This window comes from Canis lupus, chromosome 12 (assembly GCF_011100685.1).
Source record: "Canis lupus familiaris isolate Mischka breed German Shepherd chromosome 12, alternate assembly UU_Cfam_GSD_1.0, whole genome shotgun sequence".
NCBI classification, from domain to species: domain Eukaryota; kingdom Metazoa; phylum Chordata; class Mammalia; order Carnivora; family Canidae; genus Canis; species Canis lupus.
In genome coordinates this window covers 37,029,950-37,055,345 of record NC_049233.1, presented here as the reverse complement: position 1 = coordinate 37,055,345, position 25,396 = coordinate 37,029,950, and the positions used below count along the sequence as shown (strand labels likewise).

The following is a 25,396-nucleotide window of genomic DNA, read 5'->3' as shown; positions in this document are numbered from 1 at the left end:
GATATTCTTAATACCTCTTGTTCTATTAACATTTGTTGCATGCTTGTTATACTAAGTGATGACTACAGCTAAACATTGCAATATGATTACAGACAGCAGAATGTGGAATAATTAAGCTATGCATGTAGATTAATAGTCTAATCTCACTGCCTGTGTATGGATAGTAAGAAAATAACATTCATTCCTTTGCTAGTATATCCAATGAAAATAAAAAGCCATCTCCTATAGTTGGAAGCAGCAGTTCATCAAAGCAAATGTTTGCTTAATTTGTTTTATTTTCATTAAAATGTGCTGTTAATATTACATCAATCCCTAACCCCAGTTAAATTGTGTGACTCATGTTTCAAAGCTACTACTGTATTTCAATTGACCTCTGTGAAAACCTAAAAGAAGATTGTAATCCCTCAAAAGAGATGCAAAGAATCTGACTCACAAGGAATACTTTCAGACTTAAATACTCTATTAAGAGAGAGTATGGCTGAAAGTCATCTTGCTTTGTTGACCTACTTCAAGAGTAGTGATTTATAATGCATTGACCATGCACTGACAGTGAGTCAGTACAATGCTGCATGATGAGGCATGAACATTGCAGAGAGAATATCATTATAAAATATTTCTGAAACGTCTTTGTGTAATGACTATTGTACATGGAGGCTTTCGTTCATTGTGGGAAACTAAAAACAAGTCAACATTTCATTGACACATGCATGAAGCTGTATAGTTTTGTATGTAAACTATTTCTTTCTGTACTTTTCAATTATTCCTGTCATTGACTTCTCCAAGTTTTTATGCACAGTCATGTCTTCAGATCGCTGATCCTTCTTCGCTGTTTTCTTTAAGTTCTGTAAATAAATGTCCATGAATATATAGTTTGATGTTGTCTTTTCATAATTAACCATTGTTTTGTAAAGGACCATACTGGCATTTTAGTTTAAAATGCCACTTCTAGTATGGAGTATACCTGCTGCAAAGGAGAAAATAATAGTGTTGGTTTACACCTTGCAAACATACAGCATATTGGTGTAAACAGGCGGAATAATAGTTTTATAAACATCTGGGATATATTTTTTATATATTTATAAATTATTATAACATCCCCTATTACTATTTTTGAATATTGTCTATGTCAATGTGAATATACATTTAAATGTATATTTCCTTGTGCAACGTAACAGTGCTAAATTTCCCATGATTTCTCCCTTTCATTAACTTTCGTATTTCATCTCTGCACAGATTGAGATTTATCAAACAAAAATTAATAGCAAGACAATGATGCAGAGAATGAACCAAAAATATCATTGATTCTTTTCTGCATGATGGGAAAAAAAGTACTATGTCAATGTTCTAAATTAACTTCTATGGTTATAAGCAGGTTGTGATTTGGCATGCTTATTCAAAATGCTCTCAGCATGTATTGCGATCCCTTTAATTGTTATGTGAATTGTTTGCATATGTGGTTATTATCTGTGATTTCATTGTATTTGTATGTATTTGTATCCAAATATGTTTCTATTATGCTTGATTTTGCTGGCCATTCTTGGATGACCTAGCAACTCAAGAATCAAAAGTGTTTTGTGCTGTCCTCTGTAATATGTATACTCTCTAATGTTTTGTCATATCTTGTCAGCTTTTAATTTTATTCTTATCCAACAAGATATCTTCTATATTTGTTGGAAACAAATTTATGCAAAGACAATTTTAGTAAGCTTTGCTCAACACAATTCTTTATTGATTAAATTGACCATTTTGTGACATCGGAAAATGTAATTGATATCAACTCTCTCTTTTGCAGTTGACCCACCTTCAGACTTGAATTTTAAAATAATAGATGAAAATACTGTTCATATGTCATGGGCAAGACCAGCTGATCCAATTGTGGGTTACAGAATAACAGTGGACCCTACAACAGGTAAGTTTTGAGATGTTGGGGTTTTAAAATGGAGACACCAAAGATGATAGAGCTCAGTGTTCTCTCCTCCCATTTCATTATGAGAAAGCTGAAATTTAGAAAACCTTAGGAATTTAGACAATGTCAGATATTTGGTGAATGCAGGTCTCCAGATTTGCAGCCTAGTACTCACTATTTTTGTAGTATTGAACTTTATTAAAATGGTTTGCTGTGCTAAGCTGGTGCTATTAAAAGTGGACTTTTTTTTGTCTGATCAGAATATTGCTGGTAATCTTTGATTTTACAAGATAGAATTCTCGCTTCTTGATATTCTCGCTTCTTGATATTCTTGAATTAAAAAGAATTATATTCTTTTTAATATTTAAAGTGTCAGGTGACGAAGTGAGTTGTTATGCCTTACCCAATGTCCTACACATTTCAGTACTCAGGAAGCATTATTCTGGAATAATGGTGAGCTGCCATGGTGGAAGACAAGAATTTACTTTGGCTAGGTGATTCCACAGATCCTAGGCTAAGAATCTTTGAAACACAACACAAAACCCCATCTTGTTTTGGTTGTTCTCAGGAGTTATCTTTGGTGTTTATGTAGTTGCTCAAGTGTGGAGAACTAATCTCTGTTGATTAACTTTCAGTTTTAACATGGAATGGGAAAATTACCATTTCTACTAGCACTGGTCAGGTGGTAGGAAGATATCTCATCTGGCCGATAGTAGAGAGGGATGATGTCAATATAATTTTCCACTACAGCTCTGTTTAAATATTTATAGCCTCCAAAAATACTAATGATTTTAAATACTAATTTCTCAAGGAGTTGGGAAGAAATTTTTCAGTATGATCTGGGAACTTAAGGGTCAAGAATTTACTTTTTCTTCTTTGAATCTTTTCTCCCCAAATGTACTTGCAGTTAACTAATTCATTCATCACAAAGCAAAGAAGCTGTTGGAAAATAGTTCTATCAGTTTCCATATGTTGGAATTCCTGACTCCTGTACTCCCCAAACTGGTACCCAATAGAGCCCTGGTGTCTTGTCCTGTGGGGGCCTTTGTTGATTCTGCATGCTCCACACAAAAACTGGGAATGTTTCTCAGGGTTCTATTTTACTACCTGTTATCTTTCCTGATTATTTCTGTTTTGATGAAAATTTAGTATAATTAAAAATCCTAGCAGGCACTTACTCCCTAGGAACTATTGTTTCCTAATTGAATTAATGAACATAATCTAGAAGGGAGTACATAACTGTCAATATATAAGTATATACTCAGGACAGTGTGTTTTGAAATACTTGGTATCTAGTTAAGTCATGTCAGAGGACTATGATTACCCATTATTGTATGCCACCATTTGAGAATGGAAAATGCATTGCTTCCACACAGACCGCTTCCCACTATAGCTTAACTTTAACCTATGGTGTTTGTTCTTGAGTTGATTTTCATCCTCCCTTTCTTCGCTCTCCTCCAGCACATAATTTAAAGTTAAATTATTTTCTGTTTTAAGTCTTATTTGTGAAATAATTTTGCTATCTACCATTCACCTTGAGAAACAATGGGAGATTTGGGCTTGATATTCTGGTGTATCTTTATTCCAGAGGAATCCTTGAGTCCTGGAACAAATATTGAATATTATTATCATAAGTAAAGGTTATGCCAGTCCACTTACTGCATTTCAAAGTTTTGGTTTTAGAAGATAAAAGAAGATAATGTTTAGATGTTCTGTAGAAATGTATATATATTTAATTTTTTAGATTTTGAGTATATCTGGGAATTTCATTATAATGTGTTACATTATATGTGAAAGATATTTTATTGCATTCATATTTTCCTTTCTATATTTCCAGATGGGCCCACTAAAGAATTTACCCTTGCAGCTAGTACCACTGAAACTTTATTATCAGACCTTATACCTGAAATAGAGTATGTGGTAACAATCACTTCATATGATGAAGTAGAAGAGAGTGTTCCAGTTATAGGACAATTAACAAGTAAGCACACATATAAAGTACTTTTCTGCCTTTTATTTCGCAGAAGATTTCTCCAACTTTCAGATTTAATCTGTTATGCAGAGTTACTTTGTATCAGTATAAACTATTCCTTCCTATGATCCTAGTCATTAGTGGATGTTAATTCATTCTCGATTTATAACCGTAGTCTCTGGAAGCAGCAGGAAAGTTATGAGTGAAAACTATCAAAAATATTAAACTTTACTAAGCAACAATGTCAATGTCTTTTTGAAATATATCTAAAATATCATTAACAATAATTTATTTGCAAGGCATTGATTATTTGGAAGTATTCTCTGAGCAGCTGGGCATGGATCATACATTTGAAAGACAGTGGTGGAAAACAATATATATATATATTTTTTTAAAGAAGTATTTGTATGAGTTCATTTATTTTTGTAATAATAGGGTTTTGACTCAGTTCAAACAGGTGGTCCCACAAAGCCAGGGGAGAAGAAACCTGGAAAACCAGAGATACAAAGTAAGTATTTCTCTTAATATTTTTGCTTGGCTTTATAAAACTCATAAATGTAATATAAAGGAAATGTTCCAACTATACGCATACTTTGACTTTATTCCCTGTTAATTTCTATAGGTGTTGTCTAGAAGGAATATAGAAAAATAATAGTAATATATGACTAAACAGTTATACTACCTACATTCTGGGTTTCTAGTCAATTTTTCATTCTATTTACTAAATATTCATTTTACTGGGAGTAAACTGAATTGGTGTGTGTCCACTTTTTTTTTTTTTTGCAAGATTTTGGGAGTAGGTGAAAAACAGCTCATCTCTAGACTTAACTCATTTCTCAAAGACCAATAGAAATAGGGGTATATGAGGGATATAAAGCTGGAACACAAGAGAGATGCCCTCCTTGTGTTTGAAGAAACTCCTTGTGTTTGAAGAAACTCTTGCCATAAAAATCTATTTCTAAATCTATGGATATGTTAATTATGCCCATCTCTGGGTATTTATATACCTTTCATTGATGGCAGTGTCACCATTTTCAGTGTCTGTTTAAGACATCTCTGGTAATAAGTTGGTCTTAACACATCTAAAGAATAGTACACATTTTCCAAGGATGATGTTTGGGAGGTGGCGACTGTGAATCAGTGGGATGAGAGATGGGAGTGGAGTCTTATGCAGTTTGAAACGATGTCCCTGGTCATTCTAATACATTCTCGCACTACCTCTATTATTATTCCATCCCCACAGTCATAGAGGCAAATTAGAAAAGAAAAAAGGTATGAAAAACACTGTTTACCAAGTTCTTTATAATATGTAAGTAAGAACCCAACCCCAAACAAAATAAGTTACACAATGATCCTTGATGCACTTGTAACCAAACAAAAGGAATTTTATTCAGACTAGGTTTTGTAATTTCTAGCCTCCTATGTCTTCTATTGCTTGGTCTGACTTATGGGGTGGACACTTACAGGGATTCTTGGATTTTAATTTGCCACCTTATAAAAGTTGGATTTGTGACCCAGGATGACTATAAAAGGATTTGAATACAAACTGTCTTTTATCAGGAGTTTTCCTCTACAAATGCCTGTTTATCATTCTTTCTAATGTCTAATAATCTGAAATGAACTTTATAGTATGCAATTATAATGCTAATATTTTCCTTGAACCATCGATATTTATTCTAAGTCAAAGCATTATACCAAATATTGACTAGTCAATAGACTTAAATGGGCCCATTAAATGGTGTGCAAAAATTATTTAGACATGCAACTTATACTTAGCTTGCAAAATTTTCCAGGACCCTTTCCTTCTCTTCCTAGCCAAATACTTCTTTTATTATTCACCAACTGACTTATAAGGATAAAAACATCTTCAAAAAATTCACTTAGTGTTGTCTTTTGAATACAGATTTTCGTGAAAATCAGCCTGTTTTCCTTCTGACTGCAGAGAAAAGGAAAGATATGATGTTCATTTATAAAAGCCAATCATTATATTTCAAAAATTTAAGGGTATAATGTGCATTATTTACATTTGAATTGAAATGTTTTTCTACTCCTTGTTTTGTAAAAGTGGGTTTTAAATTGTCAAACTTAAATACACTGATAATTAGGACAATAAAATATTTTGACTATCTTGCATCATATTTATGCTTCTTTTTAAAAAAAAGATTTTATTTATTTATTTGAGAGAGAGAGAGAGCTCAGCAGGGGCGGGAGTGGATTTGGAGAGGGGCAGAGGGGGAGGGGGAAGCAGGGTTCTGGCTGAGTAGGGAGCCCAATGCAGCGCTTGATCCTAGGAACCCCAAATCATGACCTGAGCCAAAGGCAGACACTTAACCTTTACCGACCGAGCCACCCAGGTGCCCCTATGCTTCTGTTAGACTCTATTAACCCTCTAGACTAACCAACTGCAAACTTTAGACAATTACATTGTAAAATGCAGGAGAATTTTAAAAGATTTTCTCTTTTCTTCCACTTAATTACATCTGCTTGAATAGGACAGCAATTGTTTTGTATTTATTGCAAGATACCAAGTAATGAAGACACTGCTCACACTCATTTTGTGTTTCCCAGATGTTTTGTGTAATTTGTACTTGGAGAAAAGAGGAAGGATGTCGTTTATAAAAATAGGTTAATAGCATGAATATTTTGGTCATATGCTCTTGGAGAGTAGGTCATGTATCTATTTATCTCTCTTGCTCAATGTCGTATATAGTAATTTAGAGCCATATAGTTCCATAAATGCATCTTAATAAAGTCACCGAAAGTGCTTCTGTGTATATTAATAAAATGTTCTTTTGTGCATGTCAGTTGTAGGTGAACAATGTGAATATATTCTGATCAACAAAATGACTTAAGTAGAGAACTTAATGTTGTTACAATGTTAATTTGTATTCTTTAAGTTTTGCAATGTTAATTTGTTCTTTAAGGATGGGTAGAGTTAAGAATACATCATTTAAAAATATATCAAATGTATTTCAGAATGCTCTGTCAGTGCCTGGACTGATCTAGTGTTTCTCGTGGATGGCTCATGGAGTGTGGGAAGAAATAATTTTAAGTATATTTTAGACTTTATTGGTGCTCTTGTGTCTGCTTTTGACATTGGAGAAGAAAAGACAAGGGTTGGAGTTGTTCAGTACAGCTCTGATACCAGGACCGAATTTAACTTAAATCAGTACTACCGAACAGATGAGCTTCTTGCTGCAATTAAAAAAATTCCATACAAAGGTGGCAACACAATGACGGGTATGTTTTACAAGTTTTGTTCTTGTTGAAAATGAATGAAATACCTGTTTGCACAATTTTCTTATGTTAAATAATTTTGAAATTAATCAAAAAGTTTTTGATTTTGGCAAAGTTGTGGGGTAAGGAGTGAATGAACATGTTTCTTTTTCACTTCAGGGGATGCCATTGATTACTTAATTAAAAATACTTTCACGGAATCTGCTGGAGCAAGAGTTGGCTTTCCTAAAGTGGCAATTATTATTACTGATGGCAAATCCCAGGATGAAGTGGAAATTCCAGCAAGAGAGCTTCGAAATATAGGGGTTGAAGTTTTCTCTTTGGGTAGGTCACATTTAGTTAAGTATTCTCACTTTAGACTTCCTTCAATACTTAATGTTTAGAAAGAGGAAAAGTGAATTCTTTAAGGAAGGATGCTATTACAAGTGTTTGGTGCATTTTATAGTGTAGTGTTAAACCATGTCATCTTCAAGTTAAAATTCTGCTTATGTATCTCTCTAACTCCCTTAGCCTATGCGTTGTGAGGTGGTATTCATATTTTTGCCAGCCCTCTACTTTTCAAAAATGCTAGGCCAATGATTCTAATAAAGATCCTCCTTGTATTATCATTAAGTTTTTTTTTATGTGTTTCCTATATTATGTAATACTTGAAGAATTCGGAGGGTTCCAGCTCATTCAGGACTCTGGAAGAAAAAAGTATTATCTTTACAGATGGCAGGGACAAATGATGGCATGGTTGGGATGAGAGCCCGCTCTGTTTTACTAACCATTCATTTTCCTTTTTGGCTGGCCACTTTCTGTGAAATTATAAAATGCCTTTGTCATTTGAACAGTCGCACATTCGTTATGAAGCAAAGCAATTCCGGATAATAACTAAATAGGGATTTACCAATGTCTTCACTTTGAAGATTGAGAAAACAAAGAACTTCTCTAATTCAGCACATTTTTCTTTTCAATATATCTGTCCTTTTGTTTTTTAAGGCATTAAAGCTGCAGATGCAAAAGAACTCAAACAAATTGCCTCCACACCTTCATTAAACCATGTCTTCAATGTGGCCAACTTTGATGCAATTGTGGATATTCAGAATGAGATAATCTCCCAGGTGTGCTCCGGTGTAGATGAACAACTGGGTGAATTGGTTAGTGGAGAAGAAGGTGAGGGAATTGTTCAGCGTTTCCCTGTGTTAGGCTTTTCCATTATTTGATAGCACTTAAAGCTTTACAGGAACTCTAAGAGTAGATGTATTTACTCAAACACATCTTCCAGTGGTTCTGCAGTTGCATATTTTCAGTAACTCAACTGGTTGGTGCCATTTGTATGGTTCCCCCTCCCCCAGAGGAACATGAAGGAAAATATTTATATCATTGTATATTTCTTAAAAATCTTCTATGGGGGAAGTTTGACTTGTTCTTTCTCTCTATGACCATCTTATGCCTGTTGAGTGTCCATAATTAGGCTACTCAGGCACTGGCTTTGATGATCTTACACTCCAATGTAAACACTGATAGGCTGGGGAGACATGTCTTCTAGCATTCGGCCACGTAAACTAGTAAGAACACTACTTCTATTAAATGGTGAAGCAAAAGGGTTTTCTATCATCATTCTCTGCATGTCCTCAAAACTTTAAAGAATATTTCCAAGATCAGACAGTTTGATCCTTCCACATCTGGAAAATTTTCCCATTTTTATCAATTATTGCTTCTAAATACTTGGAAGAAGGAAAAGACATTTCAGAAAACATTTCATAAACATCCTTTTGGGTATTAAGAAGTCACAATTTCCATGGTTGTTCTCCTCTTAGTCTGAGATTTGACGAGTGATTAAAGATAAGTTCTAAATAGCTGCATCTTCAGTCATATAAACTCTTTAATCTCCAAACCCCAAGTATTTTGGCAATGTTCACTGGCTCTGATTCTGTTTCAGAACCCCTTCTCATTACTTCATGGGCTCCAAGGTTTTCTCTTTGTTTTACTGCCTAATGTCTGATTCTTTTGCTCTGTGTTATTACAAAATTGATCTCCTTACCCCACCTTTCCCTGATTAACCTCTCATTACTTAGTCTTTTAAAGTTTCTAATGCTTACCTGTCTTCCCTGGTGCACATGTGAGGGGAGACCAAACGTCCGTCCTGCCACTGTGTGAACTCTGTTTGTATGATGCTCGGGGCTGCATTGCAGGTGTTCATGCTGTTTCTCAGGGCCTCTCTTTCTTACTGGCACAGCCTGGGATTGGTAGTCTCTGTAGTGTCTTTGCATCACTCAAAAGTTTGACCAAAGATCCAGTTGGTACATGTGTTGCTTCCCCCTGTCCCCCACTACTTCTTACTTTTAGACATCATTTTTATGCACTATATATGATTGCCTTTTTGAGGAGGCCATGAGGAAACTTGTGCCTGTTTTATCATCCACTTCTTGCAGGATGAGATTAAAATAAAATGGAACTTTTTATTCTGGGAAGTTGATCCCACTGACAAATGTTAAAGTGTGAAAATTTGATCTGAAATATCTTAAAATACTTTATGTTTTCTGATAAGTACATGATTATATTCTACATTGCGTAAGAATAGAAATGTTGGGGATCCCTGGGTGGCTCAGCGGTTTGGCACCTGCCTTTGGCCTGGGGCATAGTCCTGGAGTCCCGGGATTGAGTCCCACGTTAGACTCCCAGCATGGAGCCTGCTTCTCCCTCTGCCTGTGTCTCTGCCTCTCTCTCTCTCTCTCCCTCTCTTCTCTATCATGAATAAGTAAATAAAATCTTAAAAAAAAAACCAGAAATGTTTTAGATGATCGATATTTCCATGCCAGTATACATGTTGTAAAACATTGTGTCACTCCTGGTGGCATTATGAACATAGTTGAAAATTTTTTTCTTGGCTTGAAATAAGTAGGAATAAGATCGTCTAAAATTATAAGAATTGTTAAGAACTGCTGAATCCTTTATCTTTCTTTATGCATTATAAAGGGTCCTTTAAAAATTATATTTTAGTCTTCATAATATTAAAAGAGAAAAAGAATTGAGTAAGTCATTGGTTTAACAAACATTTATCAAGTGCCTACTTTGGTACCTGAGAATAAAGACAATGAGTAAAATACCAAACCAGAATGAAAATCTTGGTCTCAGAGAATTAGGCATTAGACATCTTATTATTAATTTCTTCCAATGACTTTAATTTCCCCTAATTTTCTCAGCTCCCTGCCTAAAAATCAGGCACTGAGTCTCTTTGGTTTTGGATAGGTAAGGGTAGAAGTGGAGAGCTAGGATTAGGCAACTCTTCTTGATTAATTTATGATTAATTTGAGGAAAATTGAATGTCCAAACCTAAGGGTTGCATCTCACTGGTTTTTTTTTAATAGTTTATTTATTTATTTATTTATTTATTTATTTATTTATTTATTTAATACCTACACCCAATGTGGGGCTGGAACATGACCCTGAGATCAAGAGTCACATGCTCCTCCAACTGAGCTGGCCAGGCACCCCTGCATCTCATTGTTTTTAATCACTGTTCTGCTGTTACTTTGTAGTTATTGAACCTCCTTCAAATTTGGTTGCTACGGAAGTCTCATCAAAATATATTAAGCTAAGTTGGAGTCCATCTCCTAGCTCAGTAACTGGTTATAAAGTCCTCCTTACACCAATGACCGCTGGAAGCCGACAGCATGCTCTTAGTGTGGGGCCTCAGACCACCACACTCAGTGTTCGTGACCTCTCAGCAGACACAGAATACCAGATCAGTATTTCTGCTATGAAGGGACTCACATCCAGTGAACCTGTTTCAATAATGGAGAAGACTCAGCCCATGAAAGTTCAAGTGGGTAAGTAAATAATAGGTCTATCCATTTGACAGTATGCCTCACTGGTTCAGGTTTAGTTTTAAACAAAATATTTGGGGGATCCCTGGGTGGTTTGGCGCCTGCCTTTGGCCCAGGGCGTGATCCTGGAGTCCCCGGATCAAGTCCCACGTCAGGCTCCATCCAGGCATGGTGCCTGCTTCTCCCTCTGCCTGTGTCTCTGCCTCTCTATCTCTCTCTCTCTATGTCTATCATGAATAAATAAATAAAATCTTAAAAAAAAATAAACAAAATATTTGGATTAGTTTTCTTTTAAATAAGCATGGTTACTAAGAAAACCAGATATCTGTATTTTAATGATTAATTTATATTTGTTGAACTTTAATGGGCTTTTCTTCTTTTAACAGAATGCTCACGTGGTGTGGATATAAAAGCCGATATTGTGTTTTTGGTTGATGGTTCCTATAGCATCGGGATTGCAAACTTTGTTAAAGTTAGAGCCTTTCTGGAAGTTCTCGTAAAAAGTTTTGAGATTTCACCAAATAGGGTACAGATAAGTCTTGTCCAGTACAGCCGGGATCCTCATACTGAGTTCACTTTGAAAAAATTCACCAAAGTGGAAGATATAATTGAAGCAATAAACACCTTCCCCTACAGAGGAGGATCTACAAACACTGGGAAAGCAATGACTTATGTCAGAGAGAAAATATTTGTGCCTAGCAAGGGTTCAAGAGGCAACGTACCAAAGGTCATGATTCTTATCACTGACGGGAAATCTTCAGATGCTTTCAGAGATCCTGCTATAAAACTAAGGAATTCAGATGTGGAAATCTTTGCAGTTGGTGTGAAGGATGCTGTTCGCTCAGAGTTAGAAGCTATTGCCTCTCCTCCTGCTGAGACCCATGTGTTCACAGTGGAAGATTTTGATGCTTTTCAGAGAATATCTTTTGAACTCACACAGTCTATCTGCCTTAGAATTGAGCAAGAATTGGCAGCTATAAAGAAAAAAGGTTAGTAGACTTTGTAGAGCCAAAATGATCTCTTAATGAACAAAGTGTTCAATTTTGGTTCTAAAATTGTGGATAACATGCTTTTCCAATTCTTTTTTGCATACAGGAAAAAGCAATTTTTCTGTCTTATAGAAATCTATTGAGCTTGGTTTATTTAGCTCTGAGATATGACTTTCTCCTGGGTATGGGTCATGTATTTATTGGTGAAAAAGCTATTCACCATGAGTCATGAGATGTTTTTGATCCTAGATCCTTAAGCAGGGCTGAGCACCAGCTTTATCACACCTATTTGTTGTATTCAATTCAGTGACCTCTAGTTGAGTGTTTACTATGTGCTAGATGGTGAGCTAAGTCCTTTGAATTGAAGGTGATGAGAACATAGTCCTAGACCATTGAATTCTTCTTATGCATTCCCTTCCCTGGACCAATTTTGGGTATCATTCCTCACAGCTAGAATTCCTTACCTAACTCTTTTCTTCATTTGTTCAAATTCTATTTGTCAACATTCAGTTAAAAGTCCTATCTCTTTCACCCAAGTCTTCTTTAACTGTTCTAGTGCCGTAACACTTACTATCACTTCTAGTTGTCTGGAGTTCATAGGTACCACTCTAGTTTGTTAATAATGTTACACTCTTGTCTTTCCAATTTGATCATTTGTTCATTGAGAAGAGCAGTGTGCCTTGAACATTGCTTCTTCCTATGATTCAGCTAGTGAATATTCTTTTGTTAGGAAGAATTCCTTAATCATTACTTTGAAATATCTGTCTACCACCAAAAATTAATATCTGATTGCTAAGGATTATATTGCTGTTCATTTTAGTTCTGTTACTGTTTAAATATTCCAGTTGTGGGCAGGACCATTCCATTACTGCTTTTTGTTTAGAAACCCAATTCAAATTCATTTTAATTAGTAATTTAAACAGTGTAACAGTATTATGAATGGTCAAGCCAAATGATCAGGACCTCCTCGGAGGTGAGAGGCCTTCTCTCAGTGGTCATGTGTGGAATACTTGCTCAGTGTATTTGTCTCATTAACTATTCCCTCAGTGAACATAAGCCATTTCAGAAACGTGGTCATTAGGTCCATTTTTGCTTTATAGATTTAACAATTTTTAACTCTATCCTTTTTTTTTTTTTTAAATAGCTTATGTGCCTCCAAAGGATCTTAGTTTTTCTGAGACAACTTCTTACAGTTTCAAAGCTAACTGGTCTCCTGCTGGAGAAAATGTTTTCTCATACCACATCACCTACAAGGAAGCTACTGGAGATGATGAGGTCACGGTGGTAGAGCCAGCGTCAAGTACCAGTGTTGTTCTCAACAACCTGAAGCCAGAGACCCTGTACTTAGTTAATGTGACTGCAGAGTATGAGGATGGCTTCAGTGTTCCCTTAACTGGAGAGGAGACCACTGTGGAAGGTGAGATGGGGTTTCTGACCCTGTTTTCTAAAAACTGGAAATTAATTGTAGAAACAAGTAACAGTTTGAAATAACCATCTCTTCTATAGAGATGGTAAATACCTTTGTAAGATTCAGCACCTATAAATTACAGCTATTCATACATCTTTTTAAAGAGTGAAAAAACTTTTATACAAAAAACCTTGGGTTTATTTTGATGAATGTGAGATTTAGAGATAAAAGAACTGTTAATAATTATGGAATTAACTCGGAATACTGCTTAACCAGATTTTTCTGTCCCATATTTCAGCAGTGTTATGTTCAGATACTTCTGAACTTTGTTTACTTTATCTACGGATTTGATGGCAAATATATTATCAAAAATTTTAAAATATTTTATTTATTTATTCATGCGAGAGACAGAAAGAGAGAGGCAGAAACATAGGCAGAGGGAGAAGCAGGCTCCATGCAGAGAGCCTGATGTGGAACTCAATCCTGGAACTCCAGGATCATGCCCTGAACTGAAGGCAGATGCTCAACTGCTGAGCCACTCAGGCGTACCATAATGTATTTCTTTTTAAAAATTGTAGTAAAAAACACATAACATAAAATTACCATTTCAACCATTTTAAGTATACATTTCAGTGGCATTTAATACATTCATATTATTATGCTACCATTTACACCATCTGTCTCCAAAACTTTTTTCATCTTGCGAAACTGAAACTATACTCATTAAGAATAACTTTCTATTACTCTCCCTACTGCTCCTGGTAGCCACCATTCTATTTTCTGTGTCTATGAATTTGACTACTCTAGGCACCTCATAGAAGTAGAATCATATTTTATTTGACCTTTTGTATCTGGCTTATTTCACTTAGCATAATGTCCTCAAGGTTCATTCATGTTGTAGCATGTGTCAGAATATCCTTTTTCCTTATGGCTGAAAGATATTCCATTACATGTATATGCCATATTTTGATTATCCACTCACCCATGGACAGACACTTAGGTTGCTTCCACCTCTTTGCTATTATAAATAATGCTGTTGAGAACATGAGTATACAAATTTTGCCAAATGTTTTAAACAGAATTTTTTAGATATGTCCTCTTTACCGGATAGAATGGAGTATTTTCTGATACATTTCAATACATTTGACATTTAAAGCGTACCAAGGAGGGATGCCTGGGTGGCTCAGCCATTGAGCGTCTACCTTTATCTCAGGGCGTGATCCTGGAGTTCCGGGATCAAGTCCCACATTGGGCTCCTTGCATGGAGCCTGCTTCTCCCTCTGCCTGTGTCTCTGCCTCTCTCTGTGTCTCTCATGAACAAATAAATAAAAATCTTAAAAAAAAAAAAAGGATACCAAGGAACTTGATTATGAGAAGGCAATTACTCTTCAAGATAAATATCGCAAATAGTAAAAGACATGTCAGTTGTTTCCTATTTTTACAGGGGATAGGTGAAGAAGCTGAAACAGATGCACTAGGAAATTAAGATAGTTACAAAGAAGTATTTGTTAACAGAGAAGGCATATATTGGTATATCTTGGTCATAAAAGCTAGAGAATCTTTTTTTCTCTGAAAAAGTTTTTAAGTAAGATGGATCTTTTCTTTTTGTGCATGGTTTGGGTATATTTCTACCTGAAGGCCAGCAAATAAAATAATGGCCTAAGTTGACTTCTTTTCTTAGAATTTTTGTGTTGAATAACTTAGAAGTCCATACTTTGATATTTCTGATTTTTTTCTTTTTTTTTAAAGATTTATTTATTTATTTGAGAGATTTATTTATCTATTTGAGTGGAAGGTGGGACAGAGGTAGAGAATCTTCAAGCAGACTCCCAGCTGAGTGCAGAGCCCAATGAAGGGCTTGATCTCAAGCCCCTGAGATCAGACCTGAGCGGAAACCAAGAGTCAGATGCTTAACTGACTGAGCCACTCAGGCGCCCCAGTATTTCTGATTTCCTGAAGCTTTCTCTATCATGCCCCTATTGTTGCCTAATGAGCCTGGCCCTATTCCTTCAGCGCTTTGGGATGGCAGATGGATATATGTTTCAAGAAGAAATTTAAGTCCAGAGGGTTTTTGAGTAGAGCCAACTGCATTCATATGTGCTCTAGTTTTTGCTCATTGCATTTCAACAACAAAATTTGCTAATACATTTCCAATTCTATTGTCTGAGTGAAATCTGAGACCTAAACTTTCTTTAGTCAATAAGGATGTTTCGGATTTCAGTACCTTTGTTAAACTACCAATTACTGGGACACCTGGGTGGCTCAGCGGTTGAGCGTCAGACTTTGGCTCAGGGCATGATCCCGTTGTCCTGAGACTGAGTCCCATATTCGGCTCTTTGTGTGGAGCCTGCTTCTCCCTCTGCCTTTCTCTCTGTCTGTCATGGATAAATAAATAAAATCTAAAAACAAAACAAAAACTACTAATTACTGAGCTCTAGCTTATTTGTCAGGTACTATGGTAATTGTTTTCCATGGATTATCTTTTTTTAACAACCTCAATAATCCTACAGATTGTAATTTTTTTTTCTGTTGGGTAATCTGAGGCTCAAAATTACACATGCAGCTTCAAAACAAGTATAGTAGATCCCTTTGATTTGCCACTTTCCATGGTTTCCATTGCCCACCATCAACCACAGTCCAGGAGCAGATGGTTTTCCTTCTGACTATTGTTAGAAGGTCAATGGTAGCCTAACGCAAAGCTTATGATGCCCATGTCATTCACCTCATTTTATCTCATCACATAGGCATTGTATCATATTACATCATAATGAGAAAGGTGAGTACAGTACAATAAAATATTTTGAGAGAGAGAGAAAGAGAGAGACCATATTCACATAATGTTTGTTTGTTATAGTATATTGTTATAATTATTCTATTTTTATTAGGTATTGTTGTTAATCTCTTAATAAGTTTAATTTATCAATTAGGCTTCTTTATAGGTATGTATAGGAAAAACATAGTGTATTTCAGGGTCAGTGCTATTCATGGTTTCAGGCATCCTCTGGACATCCTGGAATGTAACCCCTGTGGATACACAGGGGTGGGGGCTGGAGGGAACTACCGTATTCAAACTCATCAGTTTATCTGCCTCATTTGTTCTGGCTAGTTTTGTCTTTTTTCTTGCCATCTAAAATGAGTCATGAGTGTCAGTCCGCCAACTCCCATTGCTTGCCTTAAGGGATACAGTTTCCTTCTCCCTGAAGTGATCTACTGATGTGTTGGCCATTTAGATAAACTTCTAATTATATGTGAGATAAGTGCAGATGAACTGCACAGTGCTTTCACTCCAGTGGATTGAAAAGACCGTTAGCTCATCTTTCTTGAATGTGTAGGCCAAACAGACAATTTGCCCCTTAAATGAATAAGTAATTTAAACATGTTTATTAACTATAAAGCCAAATGACATTCTCATATAGGCTTAATGAAAATCCCATTTAAGATTGTGAGTCTATGGACATTACCCACATTGCAATTTGACCTCAAGATTTAGATCCAGCTAGCATTCATTAAATATGATGTATTTGGTCCAACACATGTATGGTCTAATTATTTTCCAAGTCAAATGACTACATAGATAGAAAAGTTAAACATGGAGCTGACTGGATAAAACAGTTCATTCAAGTGGGTAAATATGGTAGAACTGGGTATTATTTTCCTGCTTTCCTGAGAAAATCTAGTTAGAGAGAAAACTTTGGCTACCTATATTTCGAGAAATGAATTATTTTTATTCTTGAATTTTATGTCAGTATGAATTTACCATTTAATAGGGTATTTATGATCTTAAAAGTTTACTATTATGTGCCTCTTTACTTGATTAAAAAATTAACCATACATAGTTTCTTTCTGTACATTGGTGGACTATTTGTTGTTGCAGCATCTAGTTAATATCTGGCTGAGAGAATACTGTACCAGGATGTTTGACAAACAACTGCTTTTGAATTTGTTTAGAGAAATGCTATAATTTAGTGATCAAAAGCTTAGTTTTGCCTTTTTAAATGTAAAATTAACCTTTTTTAAAAAAAATTTCAGTAAAAGGAGCACCTCGAAACCTAAAAGTGACAGATGAAACTACAGACAGCTTTAAAATCACCTGGACTCAAGCTCCAGGGAGAGTTTTAAGGTACCGAATTATATATAAACCAGTTGCTAGTGGAGAAAGCAAAGAAGTTACCACCCCTGCCAATCAGAGGAGGATAACGCTCGAGAACCTGACTCCAGACACAAAATATGAAGTATCTGTAATTCCTGAATATTTCTCAGGACCTGGCTCCCCGTTGACTGGAAATGCAGCCACTGAAGAAGGTAGAGGAAATATGCTGACCATATGGTAACAACCCAAATCTTAGACCTCAAGGGATACTGTAGTCAGCTATCCAGACACTACAGGCCATGAGACACTTAGTCCCAATTATCTGAGTATCTTAGATTATAGTCCTTTTAGACTTGAGTTACTCAAATTTTTAACTTGCTTATGATAGCATTTGTGTCAATAGAACTCAAATGCTGTTATACGGTCTAAATATTCTTTTAAAATAATATTATTAAATGCTCTCATATAAATTGAAGGAAGACTAGGGATTAAAAATCAAACTGCTATGCACCATTGAAACAGATTAATTATTACTTCAGGAAGATTTTAAAATATTAACCTTTTTTTATTTATGTGGGATGGTTAGGCTCCCAGGATACATTCCGATATTTGTTGCAAATTACTAATGTTTAATATTTATTTCATTGAGAAAAACTAAGGCATTCCTAATTTTAATTTTACTCCCTATCTTGTAAGTTAAAAAAAAATAAAAACAACAACAACCACAGCAACATATTAGCAATAATGAACAATTATCGAGGACTTATTTCTGTCAGGTTTGTTCAAAGAGCTTATCTCATTTAATCCATGCATAGATTCAAGGGAATTGTTAATATTATTATCCCTCTTTATAAGGAAATCAATGAGTCATTCACCTCATTAATAGCTCCAAGTCATGTTGCTGAATCTGAGGCAGACACTCATAAGGAATATCCATCCCAGCTCCACCTGCATCACTATGACCCTCCCAGGGGAACCTAGCTAAATAGCCTTTCCTGCGGAGACCCTTTCTCTTTCCATCTGCTTTATTCCTCCTCTCTGCTCTTTGGGAAATCACTGCCTTCCTCTTTCTCTTTCTAGTTGGGGGTCTAGGGCCTTTTGTTCCATAAAAAGACTCTTTTCAGGGGCTCTTCATCTTTCTGTTTTCTAGAGTAAAAGTGGCTAGCTGTTGTGTGTCCAGTGGAGAGTATCGCAGGTTTAGGTGCCTTGGGACCCTCCCCACCCCAGACATGACATGACCATTCTACCAGGGAAGTTATGAAATGCTAAACATCATAGTTGCAAAGGGATAGATAGCCCCTGAGTTTCACCCAAGACAAGGCCTCATTAGTGTTGTTTCCTCTCTTAAGCTTTTTTCTAGGGATAGCATTTGATCATTTATCACTTTTATCACATCAGTGTATTTCCTGGCTATTACATTTAGAACTTCATAGCATTAGGCCAACAAATCCTTTTTATTGAGGATTTCTTTTCATTTCTCAGAGGTATTAAAACCTACATTGTGATACTGATCAGCATATTTTCAATTCATCGTGCTTTGTTCCACTTTCGGAGAAGATTATAGTTTTTAATGTCAAAGATAGTAACACGGAAGATACTGTGTAAACACTGAAGAGGAATTGAGTACCTTTTGCTTTGTTTCTACTAACACATGAGGCTTAGTTTAGAAATGCTGAAGCTCTGTTGGCTTGTCTACAATTGCTGTAATATCACTCAGGATATTAATTTGATGCAGCATGCATACACACATATCCACACACACACACACTGAAAAGCAGTAAAATGTTTTTCAAATTATTTTATTAAATAATGAATTTTGATGTTATTGTTTTTTTAATGAAGTTAGAGGGACCCCAAGAGACTTAAGAGTTTCTGACCCTACAACATCAACTATGAAATTATCTTGGACTCGAGCACCAGGGAAAGTGAAACAGTATCTCGTCACATACATCCCAGCGGCAGGGGGTGAAACTCAAGAGGTCACTGTGAGAGGAGATACAACCAGTACTGTGCTGAGAGGATTAAATGAAGGGACACAATACGCCTTATCTGTGACGGCCTTGTATGCATCCGGGGCTGGAGATGCCCTTTATGGCGAAGGAATGACCCTCGAAGGTAATTACTGTCATGTTTTCTAGAAATCCCTAAGTTTGTGATTGCATTTAGGAAGATGAAGATGTTTGCAGAGAATCAAATCTAGAAATGTGCTATCCTTCCTCCTAAAAGAAACTTGTACTGAAAAGTAAGTAACTAAAGAAGTGCCTCTTATTCAGAAATGTAGAATATAAGCAACTGTAAAAAAAACGAAATTTGATCAGGAAAAGGTGTACGGGGAGCTGAGTGTATAAGGGCATACAACTATGTTCTTAATGCCATGGGCTGGGTAAGTGGAGAAAAGGTGTGTGATATTCAGAGTGACAAAGGACGTTGGCAAACATCTGTGGGATGAAAAAGGATTTGGGTAATGAAACCACTTTCATTATTTAAGAGCAGACAGGAACCCTTTGCAGACTCTGAGTCTCTTCTCATTCATTATGTAAAAAAGCATTTAGCTTGAGAAATATGAGGATCCAGGTTTCTGCTTTGTTTTCTAAATGACCTCTAAAATTCAGTTCTGTGTAGAAGTTTGAAGTTAACAGAACTGGAGGTATGTCCTTGGTTTCTAGACCTCATTGTCAGAGGGCTTCATATTTCTTAGAATCCTTTGAAATATAATGGTGGCTTACATTTAACTCACCACAACTGCAACGTAAGTTGGGTAAGAGAGAGAAAATACAAATTTAACCTAACCGCAGTAAGAATGTTTTGATGTTCAAAAGAATTATCAATGGATGGTTACAATAATGAGTCAGTACCATAGTTGGGGGCCTAAGTGAGAAGTCAGGCCCTTGATTCTTTCTTGTCATCACCATCTTTTATATGCTTCACTTAACATAATTATAGGAAGAAAATGAATCTAAAGCGTCTTTTGTGATGTGAAGTCACGGTGACTTTTGGTAAAATATCTGTCAAATTTGGGGGATCCAGTAGTTTGGGGGATTGTAGATATTATAATTAACAGGACAAAGCCCACATTAGGCAATATTCATTAAAACTACAAGATTTAGTCAAGAATTAAAAATAAACAAAAAATATTCTAATCAATTCTATCTCTAGTAGTAATCAAGAGCCTAATTTTAATAGTCCATGAAATTTATTTTTAAAAAAGAATTTAAATGAAAGATTAAATACCAGTGTGTAAAATACTGATTACCAGAAGAGTCCTGGTTTGGGTACTCAATCATGTAACCTTGAAATGGTCCCTTAACCCTTCTGAGCCTCAGTTTACTCATCAGTCCCCCTGCATCCCAGATTTACTGTGGAGATCAAATGGGAGACTCTAAGTGAAACTTCTGGGGAACTGTAAAATATCATATATATATATGGAAACGGAAAAGGGCTAAGGGAATGTAGGAAAGTTACTGAAATGAGGCATTAGTTCTTTGGCCTTGTGTGTGGAAAAAAAGTAGGAATCAACTCCTCGTTGATGTTCGGATTATGAGAAATGCACCTGTCTAAATTACTTCCCACAGTAGTAGGTTGGAGATGCATGCGAGTAGGCATGAATTGTATATGTATAATCATCAGGAGGAAATGATATTCACTTTAGATGATATCTAAAAATACAGCTTTTGTATGTATTTCAGAGATATTGATTAGCTACACTAAAGTTTTGAAAATAGTAAGAGGTAGAAAATGGAAATTGCCTTAATTACAGAGACTTAACCGAAATAGTAAAGCATGTGATCTTTGTATCTGGAGCAACATCCAGAATTTCTGACAAGTTTGTTTTTCTGTTTTGATCTTCTGAAGTTCTCTTTCTCATGTGCTTCCCAAAGGCTTTCAACATAGATTGTTTATAGGACTTTTCAAAGGATAAACTTTTGAGCTTTTGTTTTTTCCAGAATGATTGTAGATTATCCATGTTTGTGGAAGTTTCTCCCTTATAAGGAATATTTTGGAAATACTTTAATAGTTTTATTCTTCTTGTACCATTTAACCTTCTGATATTCTTCTGCATTTTCTTATTTTAAAACAATGTATTCATACTCAGTCAAGATATTCTGGGAGTTAAAAATTGGGCATTTTTGCTAAGAAAATATATTAACAATCTTTAGAAAGCAAAGTACACATTTTAATTTAACAGCATACATTCTATTAGGCTGTGATTTTCCTGGGTCAGGTGTATAGCAGAATTGTTTATGATTTTATAGCTTTGTAAAAGTAGTATAGAAAATCTACCAACTGGTATGCATGTGTGAGTATGTGCCCCCCCTCCCCACTTATTTGATCAGAAGTTACCTCTAAGGGTGATACACGGGTAGTAAAATAAATCTTAAAAATTAGTATTTTCCATTTCTTGAGGAGGGAAGTGAGATGATTAACTATAGTTAATTGATAACTAAGTTGTAATAATACATTTTTTCCATTTACGCCAAAGCTCTTTACTACAGTGAAGGATTACATAAAATATTGCCAGCCTGATTTTATGAACATATTTATCCCATTGCATTATGTGTGGTAAACTTGACAAATATGTGAAAGCATAGTTGTGACTAAATTAAAATAGTAGAAGATTTTTGCCCCTGGTTATTCCATTTCATTTTATTGTATTAACTCAGCCAAATCCACATACCATATACAGGAATAGGATATGATGGTAAATGCAGGGAATGGAAAGCCAGAAACAGAGCCAGGCAACTGCTTTTGAGGGCCACTGTTTTTCTAATCTGTTTTTCTCTTGGGAGAGAAGGTGGTAAGAGCAGACCTTGGAGGAATGTTTCTTCCATCCAGAGGCATGGCTCGGCCGGCAAGAGCATTCTGTAGGTTGGAAATTTTATAGATTGCTTGAAGTGAATTCTATTCAATTCAAAAAATATTTAAAAAATATCTAGTGTGGTCTACAACTGTCCCTAACTTGAATCTGTTTCCTAGTTTGTTGAAATGTAGCCAATGATCAGAAAATTCCCCTGTCCCTGGAAGAGAGATTTATTAACATTGGCATCGGGGAAGTTCATGGTTTGCTCTAGTACTGTATGAAATGGAATCACAAAGGCAGTGTTTATTACTATTTCAGATCCAAACTTTAGAGGAATCTGAGAACAAACTATTAGGCTTGATTTATGTTGTTTTTTTTCCCACCTGTTGTTGTTAAAGTAGATTTAATGTAATTACTACAGCACTGTTGTACAAGTAAATGTGCATTGCTAGAACTTTCAGTTCTCATTGTTAATGTGTAGAGAGAGGAAAATCTGCTCTTATAAACTTGAAATGAATAATGCTCATTTTAATTCAGAGATTTACTACAAATGAATGAAAGTTTCAGTTTGGGAATAATACGGTTCTTTTTGTTTTTGAGTGTTGGTTTTTGGCTATGGAAAAGATGACTTTTCAAAATTTCCTTTGTTTTAGTTGCTATAGCAACCTGCCAATGCCCTAGACATGGACAGCTTCCTGTATATCAAACCAAGCTCACTCAGCTGACATTTTGTTACAAGGAGGTTTTTAGCACATCATAGGAACTCCTCTGCTTGATGTTGAGTAACATGGGGCCTCTCTCCAAGACGGACTAAATAGGACCTCTATATTTCCCTAGATTTACTGCTATCTCATAATTTGAAAAATCATGTATTCTGGGTATAATAATGCTGGGGGTTCCAGGGAACTTTAGCACAATAACCAAACAGCAATTTGTATTTCCTTTCCTGCACACTAATGGCTCATCAGAGAAATATCTAAATCACATTGGAGACATAACATTTATGGAAGAAATCTCAGATAAGTTTTGAGGTTGAAGGGTGATTTAAGTGTTAAGAGGTTTTCAAGAACTATGTATTGCTTAATGTAGCTGTTAGCTTATCAATAGTGAACTTTGTACTTTAGAATGGTGGCTCTAATTCACTGAGGTTGTAAATCAAGTGTGTTTCCACATAAACGTGGAAGCAGGTTTTCTGTATTCTGCTGTGGAAAGTTGGATGACTTTTGAGTTGAGCGCTAACGGAAAAGACAAATTGATTTAGAAGGGGATTTACATTACATTTTCAATTTAACTTCTATTTTTGAAAGTGGTATGTGAAACTCAATGAAAGCTGACTGGAACAATTTATACAGTTTCATTTCATTATGATTAATTTTTCAGTTATCATCATTGGCTAATTTGTGTTATAATTATATTTGAATTGGATGGTGATTTGCTTTTCAGAAAGCAAATGGAAAAGGGCTAAGGGAATGTAGGAAAGTTACTTAAATGAGGCATTAGTTCTTTGGCCTTATGTGTGGAAAAAAGTAGGAATCAACCCCTTGTGGATGTTCGGATCATGAGAAATGCACCTGTCTAAATTACTTCCCACAGTAGTAGGTTGGAGACACATGCGAGTAGGCATGAGAAAAAATGTCTTTTGAATATATCTAAATATGTTTGTAGTCAGAGCAGAAATGCTGAGTATCAGAATTTCAAAAAATTGATAAATTTTACGTGTTTAAATGTATGACAGAAAAACATGTTATTCCTTATAACTTATACTGGTACTGTACAGGGGAGAAGAGAGTAGCTGGGATAACTACTGAGAAGGATAAAGTTGAAGGCCTACCATCATTATAGGAGAGGATTTATTTGAAACAACTACCAGAAATTCTATTACCAGAAATAAAAGTAATATACAAAGCATAGGCACATACACCAGAATGGCAGGTACCATGAGACTAAATATTATTGGAAACAATGCCACATATGTGAAATCCTGAACAAACTAAAACACATAAAACAAATATTTGTAAGTCTTAGGGAAGAGCAAAAAGAGAAAACTTGAGGAAGTAGGGAACCTTTGCTGGAGCAGAACTGGATCCAGGTTCTGAGAAGCATAATGACAAAGGGGCAAGACTACTAGATTTGGTTCCTATTTACTGGACCTTTCTATGGCTTCTCCTGTTGACATACAGTAATGCCTCCTGCAGAAAGGCTAGAGTCTGGTCTTCTGACATCTTTCCTTTCTTATTCCTCTCTCTTTCCTTTTCCTTCCCATGTTTTCTAAAAAAGAGACTCCCAAACCCACTCTAACCAAACCAAGCGAAATAATCTCTTCCAGTAGTTATTGATGTCCAAAGTTCCTTAGATTGAGGACAAAACCTACAATTCAGTATTTTAAACCAAAGTAAATGCCTGGCTTAAATTAAATCTTGTTCACAGGAAAATGTGATCAATGCTTGAATAAGAAGCATGTCTTGAGAGCCATTTCCTTTGGAATCAGAATGAAGGGGAGGAGAGAGCAGTGAACATCCCATGTGTGTCATGGGGTGGAAAGGATGTGATGAGAAGATCCCGTCAGCTTCTCAGTTCTCTAAGGGTCAGCCTTGAGAGATTCTACTACCTAAAGGGCAATTTGCTGTGTGTGGTCATAAGTCCACACAATGTATAAACCATTGAACAACCCTGTACTGCATCACGGGGCCCAACAATTTTGATGAATTTTGCCCTTACCACGCCTGTCTATTTTGAAGGAGGCTCATTTCAGAGTGAAAGCAGGTGTGAAGGTTTCTTCCTGCACTGACCAATCACATCTTCCAAATAAATGTCTCCTTAGGTCTCAGAGAGGAATAGCAGAAAGAAGAGGAAAGAAAGAAATGAGAAAAGAATAAAGAATTGTAGGGGAATAAGAATAATATTTAAAAGGTTTTTAAAGGAAGTATCAGTGCTTAGGGATATCTCTAGATATTCCAATTTAATTGATTTTGGCATGGCCCACTCTTTGGCATCCCAGGTGATTCTATGTATCCTATCAAATCTGGTCTATTTATTTTGCTCCAGGCCCCAGGAAGTGACATAGCCTGCTGGTGGCCTTTTCAGCTGGTTGTACATTAGGTCTTAAGACCAGCTTGGGGATCCCTGGGTGGCGCAGCGGTTTAGCGCCTGCCTTTGGCCCAGGGCGCGATCCTGGAGACCCGGG

At 35.9% G+C, this 25,396-nt stretch overlaps 1 protein-coding gene across 2 annotated transcripts in view; it reads left to right on the top strand.

The window, feature by feature from the left end:
• The window catches only part of COL12A1 (collagen type XII alpha 1 chain), a 116,354-nt gene that overhangs the window by 8,175 nt on the left and 82,783 nt on the right, over positions 1 to 25,396 (top strand). For both annotated transcript variants that reach the window (XM_038554541.1, XM_038554542.1), the window contains exons 3-13: positions 1,793 to 1,909; positions 3,744 to 3,887; positions 4,327 to 4,386; positions 6,855 to 7,118; positions 7,275 to 7,439; positions 8,097 to 8,270; positions 10,640 to 10,930; positions 11,314 to 11,916; positions 13,061 to 13,333; positions 17,354 to 17,626; positions 19,257 to 19,529. In XM_038554541.1, the coding sequence (XP_038410469.1) occupies positions 1,793 to 1,909; positions 3,744 to 3,887; positions 4,327 to 4,386; positions 6,855 to 7,118; positions 7,275 to 7,439; positions 8,097 to 8,270; positions 10,640 to 10,930; positions 11,314 to 11,916; positions 13,061 to 13,333; positions 17,354 to 17,626; positions 19,257 to 19,529 (2,637 nt within the window). The remainder of the gene's footprint in view (positions 1 to 1,792; positions 1,910 to 3,743; positions 3,888 to 4,326; positions 4,387 to 6,854; positions 7,119 to 7,274; positions 7,440 to 8,096; positions 8,271 to 10,639; positions 10,931 to 11,313; positions 11,917 to 13,060; positions 13,334 to 17,353; positions 17,627 to 19,256; positions 19,530 to 25,396) is intronic.